Here is a 26,655-nt window from a genome sequence, read left to right as displayed (position 1 = left end):
ATATTTAGCTTCTTACCAATAACTGGTTAGAGTACATTGCCTCAGCAGATCCATAGGGGGATACAAGCACAAAGAGTGCTGTTGTAGTAGAAATTTCTGCAAAGCAGCAAGTGATGTGATGGTAGAGTAATAGCACCTCATGGATCAAATGTTAGGACTAAAAAAAGGGGCAAAAGGGGAGAGTGGATCTAAAGAGGCAAGATATTGAAACAACAATAGTTAGAGGCTCTTTACCATTTTCTTCTTTGAGAAAGTTTCTGCATATTTGTACTCTGGGATATTAACTGGTAGTACAATCCCCAAGAGAAAGCTTAGCAACTGCAGCATTTGCTCTCAAGAAATGGACAAGTGAAAGATGTCAAATGAAGAGTATACCTGCATGAATCTGTAGCCAGAGCACTAAATGGAAGGTTTCTATAACTTCATAGTACTACACAAGCCTGTCATGGGCTATACCTAAACTGAAGAATTGCCTGATGTCCTTCTCATTGTCTGAGGAGAACATCCTTAACCAGCTAAAAAGGCACTCCCTCTGAAGCAGTAATTATAGCAGATCAAATTAAAAGGAAAGAAGCTCACTCACCAATTCTGGTGGTTGTATGTCATCACAGGCGTCCACGTGACACTGCATCATCTTGCGAGAGAGAACATGGTAAAGGGAGAGAATGGGGACAAGAGAAATATATCTGAGTCCATGTCCTCAAGCAGAACTATAGCTAACGAAGTGAAGGTGTGCATGTACAAACACACACAGAGGATGGAGATGTGTAGGGGAATACCCTTGTGCTCCCAACCACCTTCGCCAGTATAGAGTACCGAAAAGGGAGAAGGAACCAACTGGCCACTCTGTTTCCTCTAGATTCTGGCCAGCGGCAGGGCTTTTGGAGGGGGGAGCCTGAAATGGCTCATCACTCCGTCTCTGCCCCTTTGGATGGGACAGATTTTCCTGTTAAGGATGCAACAAATAGGGCACTCTGAGTTAGCTTTACCACCTATTGGCAAATGTTACCCCCCAAGCACCAAACCCTCATGCTTTTACTTCAGATTCTTCTGCCTGATGAACCCTCATTTCAATAGTGAGTGCAGAATAATGAAGAGTGGGAAGCGAAGGCTCTCTCTCCTTTTTGCAAGAGCGGTAACTGTACTTCCTCCTTATTTTAGTATCCCTACTAATGGGGACAAGCTGTGTGAGGTAATATTTTATTGGGCCAGCTTCTGTTGGTGAAAGAGACAAGCTTTCCATCTTACACAGAGTTCTTCAGGACCTGCTAGTTCACCATCAAAAGGTGGTCGAGTTAAAGATATTATCTCACCCACCTTGTCTCTCCATTATTCTGGACCAACATGGCTACAACACTGCAAACAATGGAAGATACCCATCCTCAGAACTGTTTCACTTTTGCTGAAGGTGCAACCTACTCTCCCTTCTCCCAACTTATGGACTATGTTCCTGACCTTGAGATTCACATAAAATCATCTATGGTCAAAAGATTCAGTTATCTCCGAGTTGTGTTTTACACACAAGTTCTGCTTATGGCTCCACAGCTAAGTCTGAGTACTTAAAGTAGGGCTAATACCACTGTGTTACATCCTTACAGCACATCCTTCCTGAAATTACAGCACTCTTGGGGCACAGAATAAACTTCCTAAAATGCTGGAAATAAACCCGTTAGTTAGTTTGAGTTAATGGGTTCTCTAAGATGTCCAGTACTCTAAGAGTTACATCACATATGTTCCCAAGTGATCTTAACTGAACATACAGACCCATCAACAGTTACAAATAACTGAAGTCTCATATACTGGTTACATTTAAAAAAAATTTTTTTTAATGGAATAATAATACATTTTTGCCATTATTTTTCAACTTGAAAAGTTTCTCCTTCAGCAAAGCCTCACCAATAATTTTCCACATACAACTTGTCTTTGCCCTAAAACACAGGGTAAAGAGTAAACACCTGTAGCATGGAATGAATATCCAGAGAGTGGCTACACTAATGTTTAACATGTTACAACTTGACTTAGTTGGCAATTAACTCACTCAAGGTTAAATAAAAAATCTGGTGTAGATAAGATCCATTGAAAGTGAAGCTGCAATCAACAAAATGACATTTGAAAATGACCCCCACCATTCCCCATGGAATTGGCGGCACCCTACAATGGCTGTCAGGAGCCATCATCTTCCCCTAGGGCAGCTTGACTTCATCCACACTAGGAGCAATGGAAGGCTGTGACCATTCTGAAAATGGGCACTTACTCACTGAAAGCAATAGAAGATGGCAGTCATTTTGTCATTTGCTATTCCACCTTTATGAAAATCTCTGTAGTAGATTTAGAGTAACATTTATCGAGCTCTGCTGAAGGAGAAAGGTTCAATAATGGGGGGAGAGAAAAGCAACCTGTTGTACCAGGTCTACTCATCAGCAATGGCAGGTGGACATTTGGGGGAGGTCTCAAAGAAAATTTGAGGTACTGGAGGGAGGAGGTAACTGGTGTTCATGTATGGAGGTAGGAGAAAATTACGGGATATACACAGGGAAATGTGGAGATCAGGAGTTGTGGTATCTGACCAATACACGCAGGCTGCTTTGCGTTCATCTAGACGAATGCAAAGTAGACCAATCATGATAGTGAATATTGCTTTAAAAAACATTTCACATATCTTATCTTCAAATGATAAGAAATATCACATGGTAATAAAATTGTCAAACTGGAGTTAAGCTTTGAGTACAAATCAATAATGTAACAGAACCAATAACTTAAAAAAAAAAATCCAAACGTGTTATACTATGCAGCAAAAGCATCCCAAAATAACCTTAATTCCATCCTGTAGTGATACCATTCAACCACAATAAATATATTACTGTGTGTTTGCAGTCCCAGATTCAATTAAACTGATTTTTGAATGTTCAGGGATGCTTCCCCCCCTCTTCTCCTGCTGTCACTGAAGGACAGAATGGTATTCAGTAAGGCCTGGAAAAGCAGTTAAGGTTAACAAATGTGGATTTCTTTTGAGTTTAACTGTGAATTTCCTGGATTTGTAACATTTGGATTTGGGATAATTACAACACCTTTGTGATGCTTTCACCATTATGATAACGATATGTACTCAACTTTAACTACCGTTTAATAGAGTTTTTATTTGGAAATATACACTTATGGAAAAAAACTGAATCTGTGTTTAGAGATTAGCTATTAGGAAACTGGTACTTTTATCAAAATGCTAGAAATGTTCTCTTCCCCGCCACCTGCGTTTGTGGAAATCTGCACACTGCCCATTTTAGGAACCCCCGCCCCCTTCTTCCTATTATAGATAAATTACACCATGTTAAATATAATGAAATAAATCTTCTCTTTTCCTTTCTTTGATATGTCTCCTAAGAGAGATTTAAAGAATAAGGAAGATAAAGAAAACTACATGTTATCAGCACTTTTATGTCTACTACAAGGCCAGCTGCAAGGAAGTAATGTCTTTTTAACCAATCCCTTTCCATTCCTCTCATGTAGCTACTGTCCAAGTTGCCACTCTACTGGTACCTCTAGGTTTGTTTGAATTATCCCAGTAAATTAAGTAGTAAAACTGCTTATTATTTTAGGATTTTATTTATTTATTTATAGCACAATTATTCTGTGGAACTCATTGCTATAAATCATCATCAAGGCCAAAAAATTAGCAGGATTAAAGAATTACAGATTTGTATGAACAAGAGTAATAGTAAACATATTAAAAAACCAAAAGCACCATTCCCTCCACCCTCATAAATCCTTATGTTTTAGGGCTTAAAACCGGCCTCTAACTACCGGGGACAGAAGGAAACTTTCCCTGGGGCAGGTTATCCCCTAATTGCAGTGTTTCTTGCAGCACCTTCCTTGCTGGCAAGAGGCTAGAAGACCATATGGACCACTAGCCTCATCCAATAAGGTAATTCCTATATTTCTAATAAGCTACCCATTGTGTTTATAATTATTTTAATTACAACACTGCACTTTTTACAGCTTAAAGTGAGCAACGTGGAAGCGGAAAAAACTCATTTATTGTCCAGAAAGACAACAGCTTCAGTATTTATATCAGATTTCCTTAGAAGTTTTTTGTTTTTCTTTTAGTAAATGAATTTAATTGTGTCTAACCTTCAGTATCAACCATCCATTTGTGTAGATATTGCTAATATTTATGTATGAAACATTATGTGCCAGTGGTTTTTCCTTTTTATTTTTAAAAACCAGAAGTCTTTGCCTGATATAGCTTAAAGATTTAATATTACAGTGAATTTTGATCTTATTTTCTTTTGTATGTGCTTCAATCTGGTTGATAATTAACTAAATATTTTCTAAAATCCAATAAACTGTTAAGATGTACCATGACACAGCTTTTGAATGAGCAGAACAGAAATAGCAGCTAAATTATAAATCTGGAAACATGGTTCACTTTGAAATGGAGACTGACTTCTTACGTTTGTAATTCCTAGCTGTACATAATTCATGTAAGCTATTTCATAAAATTTTTTGGGGAAAATATAATTTAAATAAAAAACATTTTAGATGAGGATGTACCACCACTTTATATGTTCAAAAGCCTGTGAAAGGAGGAATTCTTGGAGCTCATTCAGGTCTTCTTATGTAATCCAGTTAAAAGCAAGTATCTCTCGATAGGCTTGAAAGTCAACTCTATTTATCTAATCTGGACTAGATTCAAATCCAATGTCTATGGTGGTTCTGTAACTAGAGATACAGGACGAATCAATCCTTTATAGCCTTCCTTGTGAAGAAATTTCTTAAACAGAATGGCCTGCACAACTAGCAATATATAGTTATAGCTCTTAACTTAGAAAACAGACGTGAATATTCCAATTTAGTGGATTAAGTGAGAGGAACCAAAAAAATTATTTTTAAAAAAGCTGCAACAACTTTTCCTTTTCAAAGCATGTTTTCCTTTTTCAGGATCTGGAAGATTCTTAACTGTCAAAGTTCATAACCGAAACTAAAAAAGTCTCAAACTAGCAAATCTATTTACCTTCAATCTGGATAGAAAATCTAATAGTTTTAAGACAAAAGAGCTGGGACCAGTGTAGGAAATGCTCACACCAGAAGTGCTGAACACAAGTTGGGGATAAGAGAATAATGTGACTCATGCTGGTCACTGGAAAAAAGTGGCAGAGAAAAACAAGCACTCCCATGTACTTCACTTCCATCCAGCCACATGGTATCTGAATGTTGGATCTTTTCCTGTCTTATCAGGATAATGTTGTGCTGTCTTTTGAGTCATTAGATTTATATAAACATGATCTTACTTTCTGAAGATGGCCTTTACTCCAAAGAGAAACTGCTGAGCTTGAATTAATATGCAAAGTAGATACCATTAACTTGGGTTTGAACAGAGACTGGGAGTGGCTGGGTCATTACACATATTGAATCTATTTCCCCATGTTAAGTATCCTCACGTCTTCTTGTCAACTGTCTAAATGGGCCATCTTGATCACCACAAGTTTTTTTCTCCTGATGATAATAGCTCATCTTAATTAATTAGGGGCTTACAGTTTATATGGCAACTTCCACCTTCTCTGTATGTATATATCTTTTTACTATATGTTCCTATCTATGCATTCGGTGAAGTAGGCTGTAGCCCACGAAAGCTTATGCTCTAACATATTTGTTAGTCTCTAAGGCACCATAAGTACTCCTGTTCTCTTTACTATAAAGTCCTTCAGAGGCTATATTCATATTGGTTCAGCGGAGACTCAGACATTCTGCCAGAGAATTGTCCTTTCCTGTTAAGTGAAGGCAACTGGGAAGATCTTACACTTTATGTATCACTACTCCTACAGGCTCTGTCTCCAATCAGGAGCAGCATCTTTATATTTCACATACAACCATACTTCCCAAACACATGTACAGCTGAGGTTGCTGGGACATTACATTTTTTCTGGCCCTGAGAACAGCAAATGGATTCATTCAATCTGTTTTGAGGAAGTAGCAGTTCTAAGAAGAGTATACATGATCATAAAAGTCAATTAAGCTTGTAATATGAGGGGATGGAAAAAAGTGAACTGATAGGTTCACAGGAAGATGCATTTTCAAGTCTTGAGACTTCTGTTCTGAGAGGAACTCTTAGGTCACCAAACAACCAAAGAACACCCAATAAAAGTTGGCTTGATTGGGACAAAGTAGACTTTCTAGGTTTATTCCATGTTTGAGTCCATAATAAAGAACATTACTATGTGAAGAGAGTATTTTGAAGACATTGTGCTTTGATCAGTCATCCAAGTAAACACATCACTCCAGAAGTCTTTTCAGACACACAGATCAAAATATGAAAATCGGTCTTGAGAACACGAGGTTGGAGGTTGTCAAATGGAAGGCTATATCACCTGATATTTGCACCTATTGATTAGTTCAGTTTCTGAAGATGCAGGATAGAGTAGAAACTCAATTATAAGTGGAAACTCTTCCCTTCAATACTTCTGAGAAATTTCTACTTCTCTGTTATATAAGGATAGTAATTTCCTGCCACAGCAGGTTGTGAAATATCGAAGAGTTGAATAAGGATGGAGTGCAACCGGATCACATAGCTTTCTTGTACTCTAACATCACAGATCAGTATGTTCAACTTTGTGTTACATGGAAAAGCTAGATAGAAGAAAAGGCATGTCTCGTCAAACTTATTGCATTCTTTCAGGTTCCAGACTGAGCCAACAGAGTAGAGAACAATACCTTAGATTAGAGTCTTACCTCAGTTATTCATCTCCCTGATGCCCAAAATGAGCTTTGATATACACTTTCCACACCCGCTCAACAAGTCTCCAGAAGAGGAAACCTGAAATTTGCTGTGACAGTGGATGACTACTGTGAATGTTTCTTTCTGAATCAAGACTGACAGCCCTGAACAGCTAGGCTATGTTAGTGTGGTTTTGTTTTAGTGAAGGGGTTCAACCTTCAATGGACATATTTTCATATCAACTAGGAGCCCTGAGTACTCCACTTGTGCACGTCTATGCAGGTTTAACAGGTAGCCACAGCCTTTGCAGCTATGATCACTTAACACTGTTGATGAATATGCACTGAAATTTTGCAAGAGGATATTTAGCTTTCTTAAAAATCAAACAGAAGATATTTCAGATATAAATTTTCTCCCAGACATAATTATAAGAAAAGAATGGCCTGAAAAAATGACAAAACTTAATGCCTAGGAGCCAAAGACTAAGCCTTTCTTCCTAATTTCCCTTGCTCCAGAGTTTTCTGCAGATATGGAGACCAGAGAACCAGGAATGGGACAGAAAAAGGAATATGCAAAAGCCTTGATAGAGGATTTGATGAAGAGTATTCAGGTTCTTCACCACAGGTGTTATGGATGTAGGGTTAAACCAAAAACGTAGCAGATTCCAGTAATCTGTCACTAAGAAGCAAAGACAGCACTGTTCTGACAAGATTCCAAAATAGTCTGTCCATTTAAGTCTTTTCTTGAGTTTAAGACACTTCCAACTCCAGAGTTTCTGACATCCTGATCAAGAAGCCTTGAAACTGCCTCAAGTCATCACCACCTAATGTTGAAGTAATGTAAAGCAACACTCAAAGACCGACAGTTGATGCTCAACCTTGCCTTATAATCACTAATCCAGTGACTGGACATCTTGAATAGGTCAATTCTAATCTTAATACAAGAAAAGATGATCTAATAAGGGAAAGAATCAGTATCACAGAGTTTCTAGGAGTAGAGAGAAAATACTGCAGACTTCTCAGTGAACTCTTCAATCCTCACTCTCTAGAAAAGATCTTAACTTTTGTTGGGGTAGACAAACTAGGAATCTCTCAATGGACTTCTCTTGTCCCCTAGAGTTCACCAGGCTCCTTGTGATCATGAAACAAATGGGCTGTATTGACAGAATCTGACAAATGGCGAAGGACGAGAAGTTCATGGAAAACGGCTGTGAGAGCACATACTTAGTAGCAAAATTCAAAATCTCTGGTAACAGTCTAATTTTTCCTAATATAAACAAGGGTCTAGGCCAGGGGTTCTCACAACACATTTTTGGTGGCCTCTGACTCTGACAATTTTTTTGGTGGCCCCTGACTGACAATTTTTCCTAAAACACTTAATTAACTTCAGGAAACAAAACAAAAAAACAAGTATGCACATATACATGTCCAAATCATTATAATTTATCTATGTAGGGTTTTTCGTTGCAGACGCAATAATACAAATACTGTACAGTTATCTCTATTCTTTACTGGATCAAAAGAGAACAGAAACATAAATAAGGTGCTTTGAACATTCTTGGTTTTTTTTTTTCCTCGTTTCTTTTGCTTTTTTGGGTTGTTGGTTTGGGTTTTTTTTTTTAAGACTTGCTAGCTATAAGTAAGTCTGCGGTGAAAAGCAGTATTTGTATGTTTGTATGTATCACTTTTGACTGCAGGCTTACTCAGCCCCAGCAAGCCTGGGGACAAATTAAGCCCTGGATGGGTAGGTGGGTTCAGAGGCAGCGGAGGCCAGGGGTGTTGGGGCAGGCAGTGGGGGCCAGAGGTGATAGGGAAGGTGGGGGTAAGCTTGGGGACAGAGCCCGCCACCACACAGCCAAGGAAGGGAGCCCAAAGCCCCATGTCCAGGGGACAGGGCCTGGGGACAGAGCCCGAAGCCGTATGGTGGGAGCCTGCTATCCACCACCCCAGGCTGAAGCATAACCCTACCACTCCCGGGAAGGTGGAGAACTCACTAACTGCCTGCTCCTCCAGCTTGTCTCTCCCCAGAAGGAGGTGGGGCGGCTTTGCCTCCCGCTCCCTCAAACCACTGCCCAGGAGCCTGTGGCTGCAAGAAAAGCTGCTGTTGGCCATATTTGAGAAACGTTGATCTAGATGTTTGTGGGTACATTTAGAGACAGAAGATATGGAAAAGCCATCATGAAACATCAAATTTATAAATTCTGATTGGAGTATATATTGAGTTGAAATCCAGGTACCTCTGGAATTTACCTGAGCTCTCAATCCAGAGGAAAAAAGAATTAAGTGAAGAACATGAGTGATAAGATATTCAAGATAACTTGGGGCAGGTGACAATCTGCAGAAAAGTGGCAACTGACACTTGAACTGGGGGCCAAATGGGCAGTACCTGCAGCAGGACCCAACAACACTAGAATGGAAAGCAGCAAGCCATCTGAATGCTCATATCTGGCTTGCCTTGCCTTTTAACTTAAAAATCATTCTTGGACCAATGGCATCTCTCAGACGATGGCCCCAAACTTAAGTCAGAGTAGCACTCCATCACTTTTTTCTGAAGCCGTGATGAATAAGTCCCAGAAGCTTCAGAATACATGAAACCACAAAGATCCAATAGCTTTAAATCTTAACATTTTTGATACTTTTCTGAGAAGCACTTTTAGGCAAGATGTGCACTGCACAATGGGGGCAGTAGAGCTTCTCCTGCGGACATAGCCACCACTATTCGTTTATGTGGGTTTATTATACTGACAAGTCTGCATAGTGGCTACATGAGTGATCTTGCAACTGTACTGCTGTAAGCTTGCTAGTGTAGACGTGGTCTAACAGTGTCACAGCTATCTACAAGATCTAACAAAGTTTAGCACATATTCTATAAAGAATAGGAGTACTTGCGGTACCTTAGAAACTAACTAATTTGAGCATAAGCTTTCGTGAGCTACAGCATTTGATGCATCCGATGAAGCGAGCTGTAGCTCACGAAAGCTTATGCTCAAATAAATTTGTTAGTTTCTAAGATGCCACAAATACTCCTTTTCTTTTTGCGAATACAGACTAACACGGCTGCTACTCTGAAACCTGTCACATATTCTAAGGGACCATTCAAGATGAAGTGGCCTATTAGAACCCATGTGATCATAGGACAAAAAGGCGAGTTAGTGGAGACAAACTGACAGAGCACCATGGCTGATAACAGGAAAACAAGCTGACTCAGGCAGTGGCGTATGCCCCTTCTAGCTTCAGTCCTAAATGTCCCTTTCCATGAGGGAGCTGTGAAGTGTACCTTTTGCACTGTTCTGATGGGTCCCTGCTTTCTAGAACTTTGAGAAACAAAAATACATATCCTAGACCAGGTACTTGAAGAGGCAATTCTTGAAGGAGAACAAACAAGTAAGGTTTTTTTGGTCAATACATGGTAAATTACAATACAAATTAAAATCCTTACCATTCCATCGTAACGGTCTCCAGGTCTGCCCCTCCGGTCATAAGACATAAGATCTCTACAATGAAAGAAAAAAACCAAAACTGGTGTATAACTTAAGTATTTTTACTTATGTAAGGTCACATTTTAGTTCAAAATTGCTAAGTCAATTTGATAATCTGCAACAAACACAGGAAGCCCAAATAGTAATCAACAAATTCTACTCTTTAGAATTATTTTGTATGTCCTTGCGCAACAACTCACCCGCCACGAGGAGGCGGAGGAGGAGGAAGAGGAAGATTACGTGCTCTGCTACCACCTCTGCCACCACGACCTGGAGGAGGGGGAGGGGGTCCTCTGCGAGGGCTCATGTCATCATAATCTCGTCTTGATGGAGGCATGGGACGCCCACCACGACCAGGAGGCATTCGATCAAAGCCTCCCCTTCCACGCATTGGAAATCCTACAGGACGTCCCCTTCTATCATCAAACATCATTGTGAAGCCACCATAGTCATATGTTTCATCATAGAAATTGGGGTCATATGGCTGTGCCCGTCCTTTGATTGGAGACTAATTAAAAAGTAGAGAAAGTTCGCATTTGACTGTTAAAATTAATAGACCTCAGTATAATACATAAAAGTATAAAACAATACTTTAAACCACCAATTTAAAGAGTTTGAAAATTATCCCTGTACATTTTGATAAGTATCATGCTTGTGAAGAGTACATCTAGCAACCCTGGCATGTCCTCAGTTTATCCACAGAATAGGAACAGAAGAGGCAGAACGAGCATGAACTTTCCTATTAGGCTATGTCTACACTACCACGTATGTCAGAAAAACTTTAATGTCGCTTGGGGGTGTGAATATTCCACCCCACGGAACAACATAAATTATGCCAGCGTAAGTGCTAGTGTGCACAGCATCATATCGGCGGGAGAGCTTCTCCCGCTGCTTATTGAGAATGGATTAATTATGTCAACAGAAGAAGTCTCTTCTGTTGGCATAGAGCTGCTACATGAGAGCTTTTACAGCAGCGCAGCTGCACTGCAATGCTGCGCTGCCATAACCTCTTAGGTGTAGACAATAGCCTCGATATGCTTCCTATGAAGTTCAACTCTGCTGGAGACAGGACTCAAGGATCAGAGAGTAATTCAGTTGCTGTGCCCATTCTTTTCTGATTTTATTCTGTCCCGGACTCCCTTTATATCATTCAGTATATAAGAGAAAGTGAACAATGCCTTTTTTTGTAGAAATACTGCATTTTTTTTAAATGTAAAAAGAAAACATTTTCTAGAATTGGCCTGAAACTTATTTAACACAGGGCACCAATAGCCAAACTGTAACTTTTGGTTATAATTGCCATATGCTAGAATAGAAATGGAACCCAGAAGACTAAAGTGTCATGTCCCTATCTTGAAAACATCTAGGCACGTTATAACAAAATACTGATCTTTAAATAAGTGAATCTAAAAACATGTTACCTCTGATATAAGATCCAGGATGATCTTGATGCATTCCACAACTCTATCAGGCTTTCCACCAATAAGTACCACTCTGTCCGTGGAATGAGGACAGCACTCTTGAAAAAGTTTAATGGTGGTCTGAGTGTTCTGTTAAAAAAAGAAACATTTCAACTACACGTATTTAAGCATGACTAATAGCTCACCAAGAAAACTAAGAAAAAACCCAGCAATATTTGTGTGCGTGTGTGTGTGTGTGTGTGTATATATATATATATATATATATATATATATAAAATAAATAAAATAAATAAATAGAGATACAGTCAACTTAACCTAGGCAATTAAAATTCTTAATAGTTTCAGTAGACTTGGTTCCTGAGCTCTCCTGCAAACATCTTAAACAAATTCTACACCACATTGTGAAATGCACAAACTGAAGGAGAAAATTTTTTCCTCTCATCTTTTGGTTACAGTAACCCAAGATTAATTTTAATGATAGGATAAAAAAAGCACAGACCTGTATTTTTAAATTTTCAGCATCCTTTCAAAACCAAGTAACTCTGTAACCCCAGGATTTAACTTGTAATGTAGGTCTATTGTGGTACAGAAATAATATCAAAGATCTTCTTAGGCTGCTTATTTTGTTTTACAGTCGAAATAGTCAATATTTGACTATTTTATACAATAAAAAACTCAAGTAATTAAATTATATCAATCTGTTTTGAAGAGCTAATGATGCATCTAAATTATTAATGGTTTAAAATGAAAGACTAAATATTAAATTGATCAATTTTATCCACATATAAATTTAAAATGAGTGCACAAGAAAAATGTAATTTTTTTTGTATATAAAAACCATTACACGAATCAGAGAAGTCAGGGATTTAAAGTATTATTGGTAAAAATTTGTTACCGAGCAGCAGGGTGTGAAAAATATTAGAATCTTCTAAGCAACTATAATTTTACAATTTGTAGGACTACCTCTATCAGTACCAGGCTATTTTTCATATCCTTCCAAAAGCTACATAAATATTTACTAAGTTATTTGACCAGACACAGCCTAAATTTTTTTTTGTATTGGTGTCCATGCCATTCAACACCAAATAGAATGGTTACATTGTATATTTATAAAAAACCAAAAATGTTAAGGAAGTCTTCATAGGTTTCTAAGATGTTTTTAGAAAAAAATGGTGATCCAAATTAGACTTAAATATAGTACACTTTAGTGGACAGGACAGACCAAAAGTCATAGGCTTTATCACCATCTGTCCCGGGCTCACTGTACAACTGTAGCAAATCCTACAATAAGCTATGTACAAGCAGACCCCTTTGCCAGCATGGAAATCCGATGTGAAGTCAGTTCTGAGTAAGTCACATTGCCAGTGTTAAAAATAAAGCAGTCACGGAATGCACCCCGCCATGCTGGAACCCACCTATAAATACAAAACTAGTAAATATCTTATAAAACAAATCTGGATAATGGGGAAAAATTATGATACCTCTCGGAGTTCTTTGATTTTAGCACCCTTGACGCCAATAATTCCTCCTGCCAGACTCTGGTGAATCAACAGCCTTAGCTCGCAGTCAAAGTCACTTCCTTTGTAGTGCTGGTACTGTGGTAAAAGTACATAGAAAAATTTGTACACAATGAAGATCAGCCAAATATAGCACAAATCTGTCTTGAATAAATATTTAGCGTAGTGCTATTTCTATTTTTTCAGATCGTACAAAGTTCTAAACAGATCTATAGCTGGCCAAAAACGGCTGAAATTTGTTTCTGTATTTCCTATGCTTTGACTACATAACCACTGAAGAACCATGCAGCACTGCGTGGGGTCAAGATAGCATGGTGCAACATCACAGCCGGAGCAAGTAAAATGAAGAGTTTAGGATGGAATGTTCCCAATGTCCATTTTTGCCTGATTATTGGAAGCATTTTAGTAATTGTGAAGTACCAAATTCTTGTATGTTTAACCTTAAGACAATTTTTTCTGCTGTATCAGAATGCAATTTGTGATAAACTGAATCCAAAAATTGATCTCTTAAATTATTGATTCTTATTGTCTAAGAGTTTGTAACACTTCCCTCCACTAAAAGAAGCTTAATTTACATATAAAGAATAGCACGGACAGAATTGTCATTTGATGTTTTACATTTCTGAAGATGCAAGTAGAGGAAAAAGGCATACCTCTTCTAAGGTAGGGATAATTTTCTTCAAAATTTCTCCAATTGTTTCAATGTCTGCACTTATACTCAATATGCTGTCAAAGGCCGCAAGTGCCAGATAATAAAGAGAAGGTGAAAAAAAAAAACAGAAGTAAGTTTTGCATTCATAATCATAGAACTCAAAACAACTTACTACAGAGTACAATTTACAGTATTCCCCATTTAAAGTAAACCTGTTTACTGAATTTACAACACATGCATCTTTGTTTATGCCCAATATATACACACGATAAATTTAAGATTAGATCTTGCAGAGGCAGAGAGATCAAGAGACAGAGCAAAAGACAGAGCAAGAGAGAAAATGGGATTTTGGAAGGGCTCAGATTAAGTGGGCAAGAAACTGATGCAGAACTGAAAGTTGAAGTGAATATTCGTGTTCCCCACCACCACTAATTTAGGATACCCTCGCTATTACATCAGTAAAACTGGCACACCTTCTCATAGGAAAAGTAGGGATATGCAAGTGGTGAACATTATATTCGGAGTAAGGTTATGAGACCAGTTAGAAATTACTAATGGGGCTCTGCAAGAAAACAAATACAAAGCAAGACAAAAAAAACCCCAAAAACCAACAAAAAAAACCCCAAAAAACCAACCCCCCCAAATAAATAAAAAGACAACACAAATGAGAAGTGAAGGAAAGTGAACCAGAGAGTTAGCATTTCATCAGAAAAAATTATGAACAGGCAATGTTGGGGGAGCAAGGTGGGCCACAAAAAGACAGAGCGAGAGATTATTTTGAAACAATTTGATTTACAATGCAGCAAATATGCAACACTTGAAGCTGTGCTCCTTCCATTGAAATAAAATTAGTGAATTGTTTGGGTGGGCAACTCACGTAAAAGTTCAGTGACAAAAAGACTTAATGGGGAAAATAAGACAGAAAACTTGAAAAAACAATACACCGTCTATAAGGGGATACTATTTAATTATATAAAAGGCAGGTAATAAAATACATTTCTCTCTTTCTAATCAGGCAGTGAGGCATAAACTGTTGGGACATACCGCTCGGGGCCACTGCTGTCTGGGACTGAAACACTGGCATTGTACTGCATTGGTCATTGGCGTTCGTGGATGTTGGCATTGGGCATGGGCATTCAATCGGAAGTTGTCAAGTATGGCACCCGTTTGGCAACGAGCACATTTTTGGGCATAGCCAACCAGGGTTTTCACATGGGCGTTCAGGGGCGGATGGGCCAACGTCATGATGGGCAACGCAGGGGCAAGTCGATCCAGTACATGGGCAACGGAGATATATGGCCAAAAAAACAAGGAGAGGGAAAAGGGGGAAAAGCAATAAATTTTAATTTAATACAAACTATACTCATTACTCTCAATTAATGAAACAAGCTTAAGTTGTTCTGAAGACTAACACAATAACGGATTGCTACATTGACTGTGGCTTAACATTTATGGACCTTAAAATGAGTTACTTGATCTAACTATACTACTTTTTACTTTTAGCATACGATGTTTCAGTAGTAGGCTGGCTCATGAGGGTAGACACAAAACCTGTTGAGATTCAGATTACTGAAATCCTGGGCAAACTGGGAAAGTTAATATTCCAGATAATTATATATGATATCTGGATTTTTTCCCCCTTTAATAAAAGAACACTAGCTGCCAAAGAAGTCAGTTAATGTGCATATGGTTCCTGACCATTTTCAATTCTAGTTGATAATGTTTATGAATTTCCAAGCACAATTTTTACAAGGAGTTCAGTTTACGTATTTAAAATTTAAATAATCTAATGAAAAATGTAGACAAATCTGATACCAACTGTGAAAATGATACACTACCAAATATGGTGTTTAACGAAGTGTCTTTCAAAAAAGAAAAACTGCTGAAATCATAGCTGATGTCAAGTACAAGAGGATAAACTAATGAAATTTCTTTTTAAGTGTTGCCAAGTTTTATAAACAAACATTTACGTTGAATATGTGTCTAATCACAAGAGTCAACCCACTATAAAACGTGAATAGTAGATAAATCATGATCATTTAAAATCTTCCAAGTTACAGAATAAAATGTTTGTATGCTGTTCTATACCCATATTTAAATCATGCAATCTTCTTAACATTAATGTCTTTGTGCTTCATGTGCAAGCTGTTAAAGTAAGAACAGATGGACAGTTTTAAAAAAAGGAAGTCTAAAAAATATTCATCTATCACTGGGTTAAGCCAGCCACCTGCAATGGTTTTCAGTAATACTATAATTGATTCACACATATGGGAAATGGTGCAATTAAGGGTTTTAAGCTCTGTCAATATTTCTAATTAGATTGTTAACTCACTTGAAGTGTATAATTTAGTGGAATCCTGTTAATACGCAAAGAGGTTTAATACAAACCTCCTCCCACATAACTCAATCTGGGTTTTAATTACAATATAAACTCAAAAACCTTGAGGTTATCTATTCTAACAGTCATTACAAATGGCTTGTAACTAGACTATTAAGGTCTAAAACTGATTTTCTCAATTTCTAGAAATGCATGTAATCAGGTTTAAATGCAGTGTTCTGAAAGAATCGTTAAATTAGTTCAAACTCTCAAATACTCACGTCTGTACGAAGTGCCTTAATATTTTTGCCACCTTTTCCAATCACTGCTCCAGCATTCTGAAAAAATATTCAAAAATTACACAATGCCAATGCAAAATTTATTTTTCCAAAGGGAAATAAGTTTAAAAATGACATTTATTTTTGCATCAGGTTGATTTTAGCATGCCTTTAAAGACAGTTTTCTTTAAAAGGGTTCAAATTAAATGATGGTGAAGAAACTGAGACAAGCTATGCAAACTGAAAAAAGGCTGACAGATCTGTTACTGCTCAATTAAGAAAAAGCAAAATTTTGCAATCTAATAAAATTTCCATATTAACTTTAAATTTCTGGGTTTTTCAGTCTGCATCACTACAATATCAAGATATAGTTCACCTCTGAAAAGTGACATTTGGCATTATGAGGTTCCACATTTATTGTGCAGGTAAATGGCTTTTAGATTAAATCTGTTCAGTTTATAGGAAGGTTTATCATCTTAATTGCCAGCACTATAAAACTTGACTTTTAGATTGCATAATGCTCCTTGACAACTACTTGTAATAAAGGGTCTACAGTCCAAGTGTTGCCCTTGATTACACCTATGCAACTCTACTGCCTTCTTGCAAGGTACAACCCAAGTTATGATATGAAGACAATGGAGTTGAAGTGGCTCTGCAATTTGGATTTATCCGATTTATTTACAAGCCAAAAAACAATCCAGTTCACATTCAGAATCCACCATGTTGTGAAAAGTTAAGAGCGGTAAAAAAAACCTTACTTCAACTAAATAAAGTAGGTATGACTCAATACATATAGAGAGGTTTGTTGAGTAAGGTGATGCCAATTTAGAATGTCACTTTCCTGAGTAAGTCTACATTTCACATTTTAGATTAGTAGAATAAATTTGCAGCAGTCTATAATATTGGTAGATGTTCAACAATGGCAAATAAATGTATCAAACTAGGCTGTTACATTGACTGGTGTATTAAAATCACCTGCTTACTATGCTGCAGGTTCTTCAAATACTATACTGAGTATGTCGAACTTGTTCTGCAACAATTTATGTAATCCATCTTCTAGAACTACCACATACAGTCAAAGAAACATAAATCCTAACAATAAAACCCCAACTACAGATTACTTTACTTCAACAAAATAGAAAACCAAGCTGTGCCCATATTTTGATGACTGCATGGCAATTTCTGAGAGAACCAAGGAATTAGCCATAGCAAGATGATCACCTTCTGTCTCAGTGTCGCAGATAAACACAGTGGGGATAAATGCTAAACTAGAGCGAACTGACATATAAAAATGTATATCCACTGAGGAGCTACCCATGTATTCTTCCACACTGCTCTTTTGCTTACTATGAGGGTGACTAACAATTGCACCGTTGAAAATAGAGTTATTAAAATTCACAGGCATAATTTCCTCCCCCATATTTAAATTGATGATCCCAACTGAACAATGTTCTCCTTACAGCCTTATTACCTGAGGTTAATTTTTAGTCCAAGCCCAGGAAATAACCTGCACTTTAACTGTTATTGCTTAACTTCCTGGTTACTGGCTTAAAATGTAAGACCTTAAAAATCACTAAGGACTAATCCCGGTAAAATTACATTAAAAAAAAAGAAAAGGAGTAGAGACTAACAAATGCCACAAGTACTCCTTTTCTTTTTGTGAATACAGACTAACACGGCTGCTACTCTGAAACCTATCATAAAAAAAAATCACTTTTTATCTGCAACATCCCATCACCACATTCAATATGCCAAACAATCAAATTTCATTTGACTATTTTAAAAGATGATCTACATGGTGTTGCTATTTCTGCTACAACACTGTATGTTAGTTCTCTCAGCAGAGTGAAAAATAAAGTTTTATTTTACATTTTTGTTTATAAACCTTCAACTAGAAACTCAAGCACCAAGATTATATGCTTTGCTATGATTGCCTGCATAATTGCTACTACACACTTTAAAGAGGTAACATATTTCAAGTATATTACTTTGCTCTGAAGCAGGATGCGCAGTTCTACCATTTCATCAGTGTTGCGAGATCTTTTGAAAGCCTGTTCTTCTTCCATATCTTCTGCAGGACGTTTTCCTATAGTTTCATAGGGAAGGAATGCAAACACTCATTTAGCTTTCACTATGCCATATTCAAAATGTGTGCACTTCGATACCAATGTTCCTGATCAAACTTTGTTTGATTAAGCGGATACCAATGTCAAATCCAAAAGCTAAATATACTGAACATTTGTAACCAAAATAATTCACAATTCCAATGCAAAAACTGTGGTAATTAACATTCTTACAGAATGGTGATCTTAATATCGCAATCATTTATAATCTATGAAGTACAGTCTAAACCAAGATGTTGGGGGTTTGTCGCTTTTATGAAATTTAGGTCTACACCATTTATTAAGATATACTTATGATGACAATAGTGCTGTTTTACAATTTCCAAAATTCTCAAAAGATAAACATATCCAAAAGGTTGAAAATAGTTTACCCCATTGCTGAGTACTACTGGAATAATTTGCAATGCAACAATTCAAATACTCTCTTTACAAGCTGGCATCAATTACTATGAAAGCTGAATTACTGCTGCTGTTTTGAATTTTGCCACTGATCAGAAGATCCTGAGTAAGCAATGCATACTATCTGTAGTTCTTTTGTGCAAAATACTAAGTAAATAAAAGCTGCAATAATGACGCCGACTAGTACTTGCTTCTATTGACCAGAAATACGAGCTAAATAATGGATAGATAAAACAATTTTTAAATCCTTAGTTTTTATACTGATTTGATTAGCATCTGTATATACACATACACACATGCTAAACAAGAACACGCAGTAATGCACTGACAAGATAGCCAAACTCATAGCACTGAATCAAAATTCAAAATGTAACATTATTTGACCATTAAGAAATTTTCAGAAGTGTCACAGTCAATGCATAAGAGGTACTGCGACCTACTGTCTTGTACATCTGAGTTATTGAATTTGTGAATGCAATTAGTATTTTAACAGTTTAAGCCTTCTAAAGTATTTAAAAGCATATAGCCTTTATAGAAATGCTTAAAATTGTCTCAAGGCTAAACATACAAGAATTTGGTACTCACAATTACTAAAATGCTTCCAATAATCAAGCAAAAATGGACATTGGGAACATTCCTTCCTAAACTGTTCATTTTACTCGCTATATAAACTTGCATATAGCTTTTATAGAACTTACCATTTGTCTCTGTGTTGGTAAAGGTCTCCTCTTGCTGCTCGGTCTCCATCACTACCTTTTATTTTTAGACTAGTAAATGGAACCTGTCAAAGAATAAAAAGGCTAGCACAAGTACTCTTTATAGAAAAAATCGAACTGTGCATCTTGCTAAAAAGAACAATCAAAGAGACAACTGCTTCTAGAACTTACGATTATATATCCTTGCTGAGCAAAACTGAAGTGTTCTGGGCGGGATCAAAACCAACAGCCTATTGCTTCAATAGCCTATGAAAACCAACATACATTAATTTTAGTCTTGTTCATTTACAGTTACAGTCTAGAACAAGAGTACATTGAAGCTGATGCATTCACCTTTCCACTGTAAACGCTATTATACAGTTTTTCTTTAGAACTCAGACAGCATGAGGCCTTAACATAAAAATGCCAATAACTGATTTTTCCCACTTCCAGTCAATATGTAGTTACTGAAATATTGTTTTGCATTTGTTCATAATTTTCAGATTACGTTTAGCAACATTTCAGTATTCACCTTTCACTCAACAAATGGGAACTTCAAATTCTAAAATTAAATGAGACAAATCAATCCTTATTACACACAGCACACTAACACTTTAGACTTATGCACATTTTATTTTGAGGGGTTTCCACGGTCTATCTGTAAACAGGAGAGACTACTCAAGTTAAAGCACAATTACAAAAGCCAGTAACAATTTATTAGCCACATCAACTTGTTTTTAATAGGGCTTTTAACTCCAATATCAGCTGTGAGTCTTTAGAATGATAAAAGATCTACCTGTAAGTTTAGGAAAACTTTACTAAAAGCACTGCACAAGCATATTTTACACTCATGTATACACATACAACTGCTATCACACATTAAAAGCAGTAAAATATATTCAAGTGTAAACTATACATTTGCCTGCTTGCGTAAGAATGTTCAGAAATTGCATTGTCTGAAATCCTATTAAGTATAGATTTGCACAGTATTCTTTAAGTAACATTTCAACAACTAAATACATCAAAAAATAGGTTTCCTAGGCTAACAAAAACTCCATGCTGGTTTAGAATTCTTGGTATTCTCTACCTGAAGTTTGACTTAATACTGTTGATTAATTCAGGATATTTAACAGGTTTATGCAGACAAATGGGCAATATCCATAGTATTGTTATAAATCACTGCATTATTCTAGAAAAAAAATATTTGGGGAGCGCCCAAACTAGCCTTTGTAAATGTATTAACTCTCTGAAATTAACTATTAACTCGGGGATAAAAAAAAGATTAGTGCAAACATATTTTCAAGTCTATATTTCTGCCACAATTGAGGAAAAAAGTGAACTCCAAAAAGTTCAAATCGATTGTGAATATATGGCCTGGGGATGTAACCGTGACATTTCCGAGCCGTATTTCCATTGCTGCTAACGCCATCAGGACATTGGCATTGGCATGCTCCATATTTACTGAGCTGCTTACAGGCGGCTCGAATGCTCCCAAGCGGGACTGGTGTGTGACTAATTCACGCTGGCTATAGTGCTAGGCTAGAAAGTGCCAGTCCAAAAGCATGACACGAATAACGTAGCAGCAAGCCATAAATACTGTACAAGAACCGATACTCAATAGGGCAGTGGAGGGGAGATTACAGTGCCTACAACTTGCCCTGTGCTGGTGTAACCCTTTTGCGCATCGGGACGGGAGGAGCTTAGCCGAGACTGGCCACAACAGCCGCACCGCGCGATGAGAAGTGGGGCAGGGTGGGCCGCCACCCCAACCCACTCGCCCAACAAGCGGGATACTCGCTGTCTGAGAAGCGAGCAGCCGCGCCTCCGGACTCGGCCGCTCCCGGTGTCAGATCTGATAGAGCTGCCCCGCTCCCAGAGGGGGTGGGGGGGGGGGAGAGAGGGAGAAAGAAGCCGACTGGCCGAGTTATATAATCTCTTCTCCCCCCGAGATGACTCCGGAGCTTCTCTCTTTCCCGGCGGCAGGTCAGGGAAAAGAAATGGCGGCCGCTGTAATGGCGCCTACGCGCTGCTAGGCGGAGCCGGGAGCGGAAAAGCCACCACCACGCGGTCACACGAAGGCCTACCCCTTGGCTGCCCGGGCGGACACAAAAGAGGCGCCTAAGAGCCCTCGCACCATGGCCTGCCCGGGCGGATAAAGGCCTCCCAACAAGAAAGGAGCCCCCCCCCCCCCCCGCCATGATCGCCCTGCGGGATCCGAGACCCAACCCGGATCCCGCAAAAATCGACACAGGCCCCGCACGGGCCACCACGCACGCTGGACACCTCTCCCCGATTACGCGCCATGATCCCCCAACAGCCAGTCCCCCACACCGAGTTAGCAAAACAAGCCCGCAGAGATCACCCCGCCCCCGCCCCGCCAGGTCCGACTGCGGGAGGGAAGGGGGGAGAGACTCGGCGTATGCGAGAACCGACCGGGGGGGGGGGGGGGCTACAATCCCTCAGGGCACGGATCTGCTCAACCCACTCCCGCAAAGGGGGAAGACGTCTGCCCTCGGGCAAAGGAGGCAGTGCCCTGGTGAGCGAAGAGAGCTGGCAGCGTGACAGTGCAGGCTGATGCACAGTTACAACCAGGCCGCCCGCCTCACTGTGTCTCGAGACGGATTGGCGCAAACGGGGCCCGACTTCATTTACAGCGGGAGGAGGAATCCCACGCGCTGCATCGTCCCCCTTTCTCCTCAGGGCCGGCCTCTCCAGGCTACGTCTTACCGCGCTGCGCGCTCTCTCGTCCCAAGCAGCGACGCACCAGTCGCCTGCCCCACCGACTCGAGTGCGAGAAAGAAAGGGGTGTGGGAACGAACAGCCCCCACCACCAACGCGCACACACACAGCACTTTCAGCCCATTGGCTCAGCCTACAACCCAAGATGGCACGCCACAGCTCTATTGGCTAATAGAGCTGCCCATCACGCCTCAGGCGGTTCCCATTTAGCCCCGCCCTCCGTGGTAGCTACGCAAATCTATTTGGGCCCGAAAACCGTAAGAAAGGTGCCCGGCTTTATTCTCCGGTCGCTCTGCATCGCACTGGCATGTCGGACACCCTTTACCTGACAGGCAGGAGTCACGATAAAAGCTACGACAGCAACAAGAACCAGCGGGCGGTGTAAGGGAAGCAAGAGCGACCTCCGTCGTGTGGCGAGAAAATGGCGTTTGTGAAAACTCCGCCTCCCTCGTCCGTCTCCGAGATGGGCGAAACTCTCGCGAGGTTCAAAGTCGCGCGCGCTTGGCCGGGCAGTTCCCGGCTGTAAACGATCGTTAGATTTTAGGCTCGGGTCGTGGGGACAGTGCGGAGTACGGCTGGCTCTGCGCATCCAGGCCGTGCGCGCGCGCGCGCGCGCTATGCGGGGCGGGAGGAATGGTCTCTGTTGCCTTTTCCTGGCCGCTTGGCTCGCTGCCCCGCCCCGGGTGCGGGTAAGTGGGGCCGCTCCCCGCGAGCCGGGGTTGGTGGGGGCTGGTACCTAGCACGCTCTCCTCTAATCCCGCCAGCCCCACTGCCCGTGGGTCGTGACATTCACAGCAGCGTGCAGCCGGGCTCCGTCCCCAGCGCTCTGCCTAGAGCCGAGCGGCCATGGCGCCTGCGCTCTGAACCGGTTCGAGCGCCGCAGCTAGGTGGTGAGGGTGTTCACGGTGGTTTCTTAGATCCGCTTTCAGAACGCTCTCAGCCGCATGCCTGGGCGGCACCAGTGGCCGCTCTTGGTTGGAAAGCGGCTAAAGCCACTGATTTTGGGGCAGGGCCTGCGTTGCCCTCTGTCTGTGGGGCACCTACTCCACTGCAGACGACACTGCAAGACAAATGACAAAAACAGTTTGCAAATGCAAAGCCCGAGGCAGCAAAACTGATAGCAAAACAGTCCGTCTCGTTGTAATCATACTGAAGTCAGTAGCTCCTACTTGCACAGGATGACCAGGCCCATAAATGTGTGAACACACTGCTTTCTTCTCACGTGGGGGAGAAGGTCTGCTTGCCTTGCAACGTGACTGATTCAGGCAGAAGTTTAGGCCAGGGTGGCTTTTGCCACAGACTAATATATAATTTAGAATTTCATGGAGGAGAAAGGTCTTATCAACCTCTGCTCTTATAATGCTTCTATAGCTCCTTTAAAAATAAAAAACAGCAATAATAAAACTTTAAGCTTTCTGATTACATAATAATGAAGTAAAAAAGGATACAACCTAGCTGTGTATGTTTTATTGAATTTCTTGTTTCTTTTGTTGATCAGTTTTTAAGACCATATAACCCTCAAAGAGCTTTTATTAGTAATATGGGTGTTCCTCAAGGCCTCACGGCTACAATTTGGGACCACCTCTACCTGGAATTTCAGTTTAGTCAAGGTGCCTGGTTGTATGATTTCACATCTTTAAAAGTACTTTGCAACTGGATTCAAGACTTGGACATATCTAGATACTACTTTAGTTCTAACACTTTCATCCAGTTACAGCACTTTTAAGGTCCCCTCTGTGCCATAATTGTACACAAATCCCCTGAGTTGCTCATAGAATAGATGGGTCCTGTCACTTCTACGCATAAGCTTATTAGTAGCAGTGAAAATAAGGACCGTGTTCCTGTCAAAAGTAGAGAAGGTACTAGAGCCATTCCTGGAGGAAGAAAGCAAACATAAACTGAGGCTGAGGAGGACCTCCCAGCCTGCTTTCCACTATTTAATCTGGCAGGGTGGGAGGGAGATGAGACAATGACAGCAAGCGTTCTTTCTGCCAGCAAGAAGAAAGATTTTTGAGTCACAGGCTTGTCAGAAGTCTGTACAAAAGATGGAGTCACCAAGATGGGTTTAGGGAGAGCAGCCTAGTAAAAATCTCAACACTTTCTCAGTTCTTTCTGGTGACCAGCTGGATACTTAGGCCTTGTCTACACTGAGACTTACAGCGCTGAAACTTTATTCGCTCAGGGGTGTGAAAAAACACCCCTCTGAGCAATGCAAGTTTCAGTGCTGTAAAATGGCAGTGTAGATAGTGCTACAGCGCCTAGAGCCTCCCCTCACGGAGGTGGTTTTATTACAGCACCAGGAGAGCTCTGTCTCCCAGCGCTGGAGCTATGACTACACAACCACATTAAAGCGTTGCCATGGTAAGTGGCCCAAGAATAAACTTTTTTTGTTTCTTTTTAGGGGATTCATGCATTTTTCCTATAACTTAAAAGAAAATGAGTGCATCTAGTGTTGCAGGAAAAGTGGAAACCTGGCTTTCTTCTACGTGGCATGTTAAAGTTCCTCTGACGTGGCTAGAAGCTTGTATTAACTGGATCCAACAAGAAAATGGTTGTAATTTAACTCAAGCTCAGATTAACAAACAGGTATTTGAACAGTGGCTTCTTACAGATCTGAGAGATTTGGACTATCCTGTTTTGCCTGATTGTATCTTAGATGGTCCAAAAGGAGAACTGAATGGCTTTTATTCCATACAGATTGATTCACTGGTGGATGTTAGCCAGCCTGCATATTCCCAGTTGCAAAAGATTAGAGGAAAAAATACTGTAAATGAAGAAGTAACAGCCAACACTCAGGCACCCCAAAAGTCCTGGGAAGCAAAGCCTACCCGAATGCTGATGCTGCAGCTAACTGATGGAATACATCAAATTCAGGGTATGGAATACCAACCCATTCCTGTCCTCCATAGTAATCTTCCTCCAGGTACAAAAATTACAATACAGGGTAACATTGCATATCGTCTTGGAGTTCTTTTGCTAAAATCAGAAAATGTTAAATTGTTGGGGGGCGAAGTAGATGCTCTTCTGGAGGACTATGCTCAGGAAAGAGTCCTTGCCAGGGTAATTGGAGAAGCTGAGAACCCTAATCCTGTCAAGCAGCATGATCATGAACAAGGCATTTTAGGAGCTGTTGATGAACTAGGACAAACTCTAGGACCTTCAGATGAAGAGCTTCTAGCAAGTCTTGATGAAAATGATGAATTTACCATAAATCCTGAAGTTCCTTTAGAAAGTGGATATTGTAGCAGAAGTAACAACTCAAATACAGCCACACATTTGCTCCTTTCAAGCAATGAAAACTACTCACAACAGGGATTTGGGATCCTCTTGCCTGGGGCAAATGAAGAACAAAGTGTTCCAGCTATGGAGGATGTTGATGGAGATTTAGATGACTTCTCATTGGAAGATGACTTGTTTTTAGAAGAGGAGATCCAAGAAGAAATTCAGACAATGCAGTCACCGGTCATAAACAAAGCCATAGATATCATTACACAAAGATTTTCACATATGCCAAGATCTTCACTAAGTTACACATCTGAAAAAGATGACAGAGGTCAGTTGGATTCAGTTAGCAAAGAAAAATCCTGTGGGAGAGAACTGTCTGTTGGTGATGAAAGTAGTACAAGTAATTTTTCACTACATCATAATGTACAACACTCCAAGAGCTTTACCAACGATTTCTCCTTGGAACATGTTCTTGAGCAGAAGTGTAATAAGATAGATGTAGTTAAGAGCAGTCAAAAAAATTGTAGTTTTTCTGGCAGTAGATTGTTAAACAAAAGACCAGTTAATTTTTCAAAAACTGATTCAGAGATAAACAAACAAAATTACTGTGTACAAACCTTTTCTTACAGAGCAACAGAGAAATGCAAAAGTCTTGAGTTAGATTCCCCACCTTTTACATATATTTCTGTTCTACTTGCATATACCGCAGAAACTGTTACAACAGTGAAAGTTAAAGCCTTTATTGTAACCCTTACTGGAAATCTCACAAGCAGCAGTGGCTTCTGGAATATAATGGCAAAAATCTCTGATGGTACCGCTTATCTAGAGGTAGACATTGCTGATGAAATTCTAACAAGCTTAATTGGATTTTCAGTGCCTGAAATGAAACAGTTAAGGAAAGATCCCATTCTACATCAGAAGCTTAAGGATGGTTTGCAGAAATGCCAAAGAGAACTGATAGATCTTTGTTGTTTGATGACTATTGAATTTAATCCCTTTCAGTCTAAAGCAACAGTACTAATTTTACAAGATGTTGATGCAGTAGATCTAGAAAACTTGAAGAAACGTTTAGATAAATAGTTGGAGGAAAAATCTATAGAAA

The 26,655-nt window shown here is 39.7% G+C and overlaps 2 protein-coding genes across 8 annotated transcripts in view; one reads left to right on the top strand and one right to left on the bottom strand.

The window, feature by feature from the left end:
• The window catches only part of HNRNPK (heterogeneous nuclear ribonucleoprotein K), a 26,826-nt gene extending 4,034 nt beyond the window's left edge, over positions 1 to 22,792 (bottom strand). The window contains exons 1-12 of one of the 6 annotated variants that reach the window (XM_073345048.1): positions 22,654 to 22,791; positions 19,782 to 19,856; positions 19,593 to 19,675; positions 18,361 to 18,458; positions 16,376 to 16,432; positions 14,822 to 14,865; positions 13,779 to 13,851; positions 13,090 to 13,203; positions 11,609 to 11,737; positions 10,388 to 10,695; positions 10,148 to 10,202; positions 584 to 634 (exon numbers count right to left, since the gene is read on the bottom strand). In XM_073345048.1, the coding sequence (XP_073201149.1) occupies positions 584 to 634; positions 10,148 to 10,202; positions 10,388 to 10,695; positions 11,609 to 11,737; positions 13,090 to 13,203; positions 13,779 to 13,851; positions 14,822 to 14,865; positions 16,376 to 16,432; positions 18,361 to 18,458; positions 19,593 to 19,641 (978 nt within the window). In that variant the 5' untranslated portion in view covers positions 19,642 to 19,675; positions 19,782 to 19,856; positions 22,654 to 22,791. Of the gene's footprint in view, positions 1 to 583; positions 635 to 10,147; positions 10,203 to 10,387; positions 10,696 to 11,608; positions 11,738 to 13,089; positions 13,204 to 13,778; positions 13,852 to 14,821; positions 14,866 to 16,375; positions 16,433 to 18,360; positions 18,459 to 19,592; positions 19,676 to 19,781; positions 19,857 to 22,241; positions 22,267 to 22,316; positions 22,459 to 22,653 lie in introns of those variants that run through there. The other 5 variants (XM_073345052.1, XM_073345047.1, XM_073345049.1 and 2 more) reach the window with 5 other exon arrangements.
• RMI1 (RecQ mediated genome instability 1) lies at positions 21,782 to 26,655 on the top strand. 2 transcript variants are annotated; one of them, XM_073345046.1, is made up of 3 exons: positions 21,782 to 23,017; positions 24,730 to 24,914; positions 25,026 to 26,655. In XM_073345046.1, exons 2-3 carry the CDS (start codon positions 24,765 to 24,767, stop codon positions 26,631 to 26,633), a joined length of 1,758 nt encoding a protein of 585 aa, XP_073201147.1. In that variant the 5' UTR covers positions 21,782 to 23,017; positions 24,730 to 24,764; the 3' UTR covers positions 26,634 to 26,655. The 2 variants fall into 2 exon arrangements, with proteins under 2 accessions (XP_073201147.1, XP_073201146.1); XM_073345045.1 differs by having other exon boundaries at positions 24,730 to 26,655.

This window comes from Lepidochelys kempii, chromosome 5, assembly GCF_965140265.1.
Source record: "Lepidochelys kempii isolate rLepKem1 chromosome 5, rLepKem1.hap2, whole genome shotgun sequence".
In the NCBI taxonomy this organism is placed as follows: domain Eukaryota; kingdom Metazoa; phylum Chordata; order Testudines; family Cheloniidae; genus Lepidochelys; species Lepidochelys kempii.
This window is presented reverse-complemented; position numbering and strand designations above follow the sequence as displayed.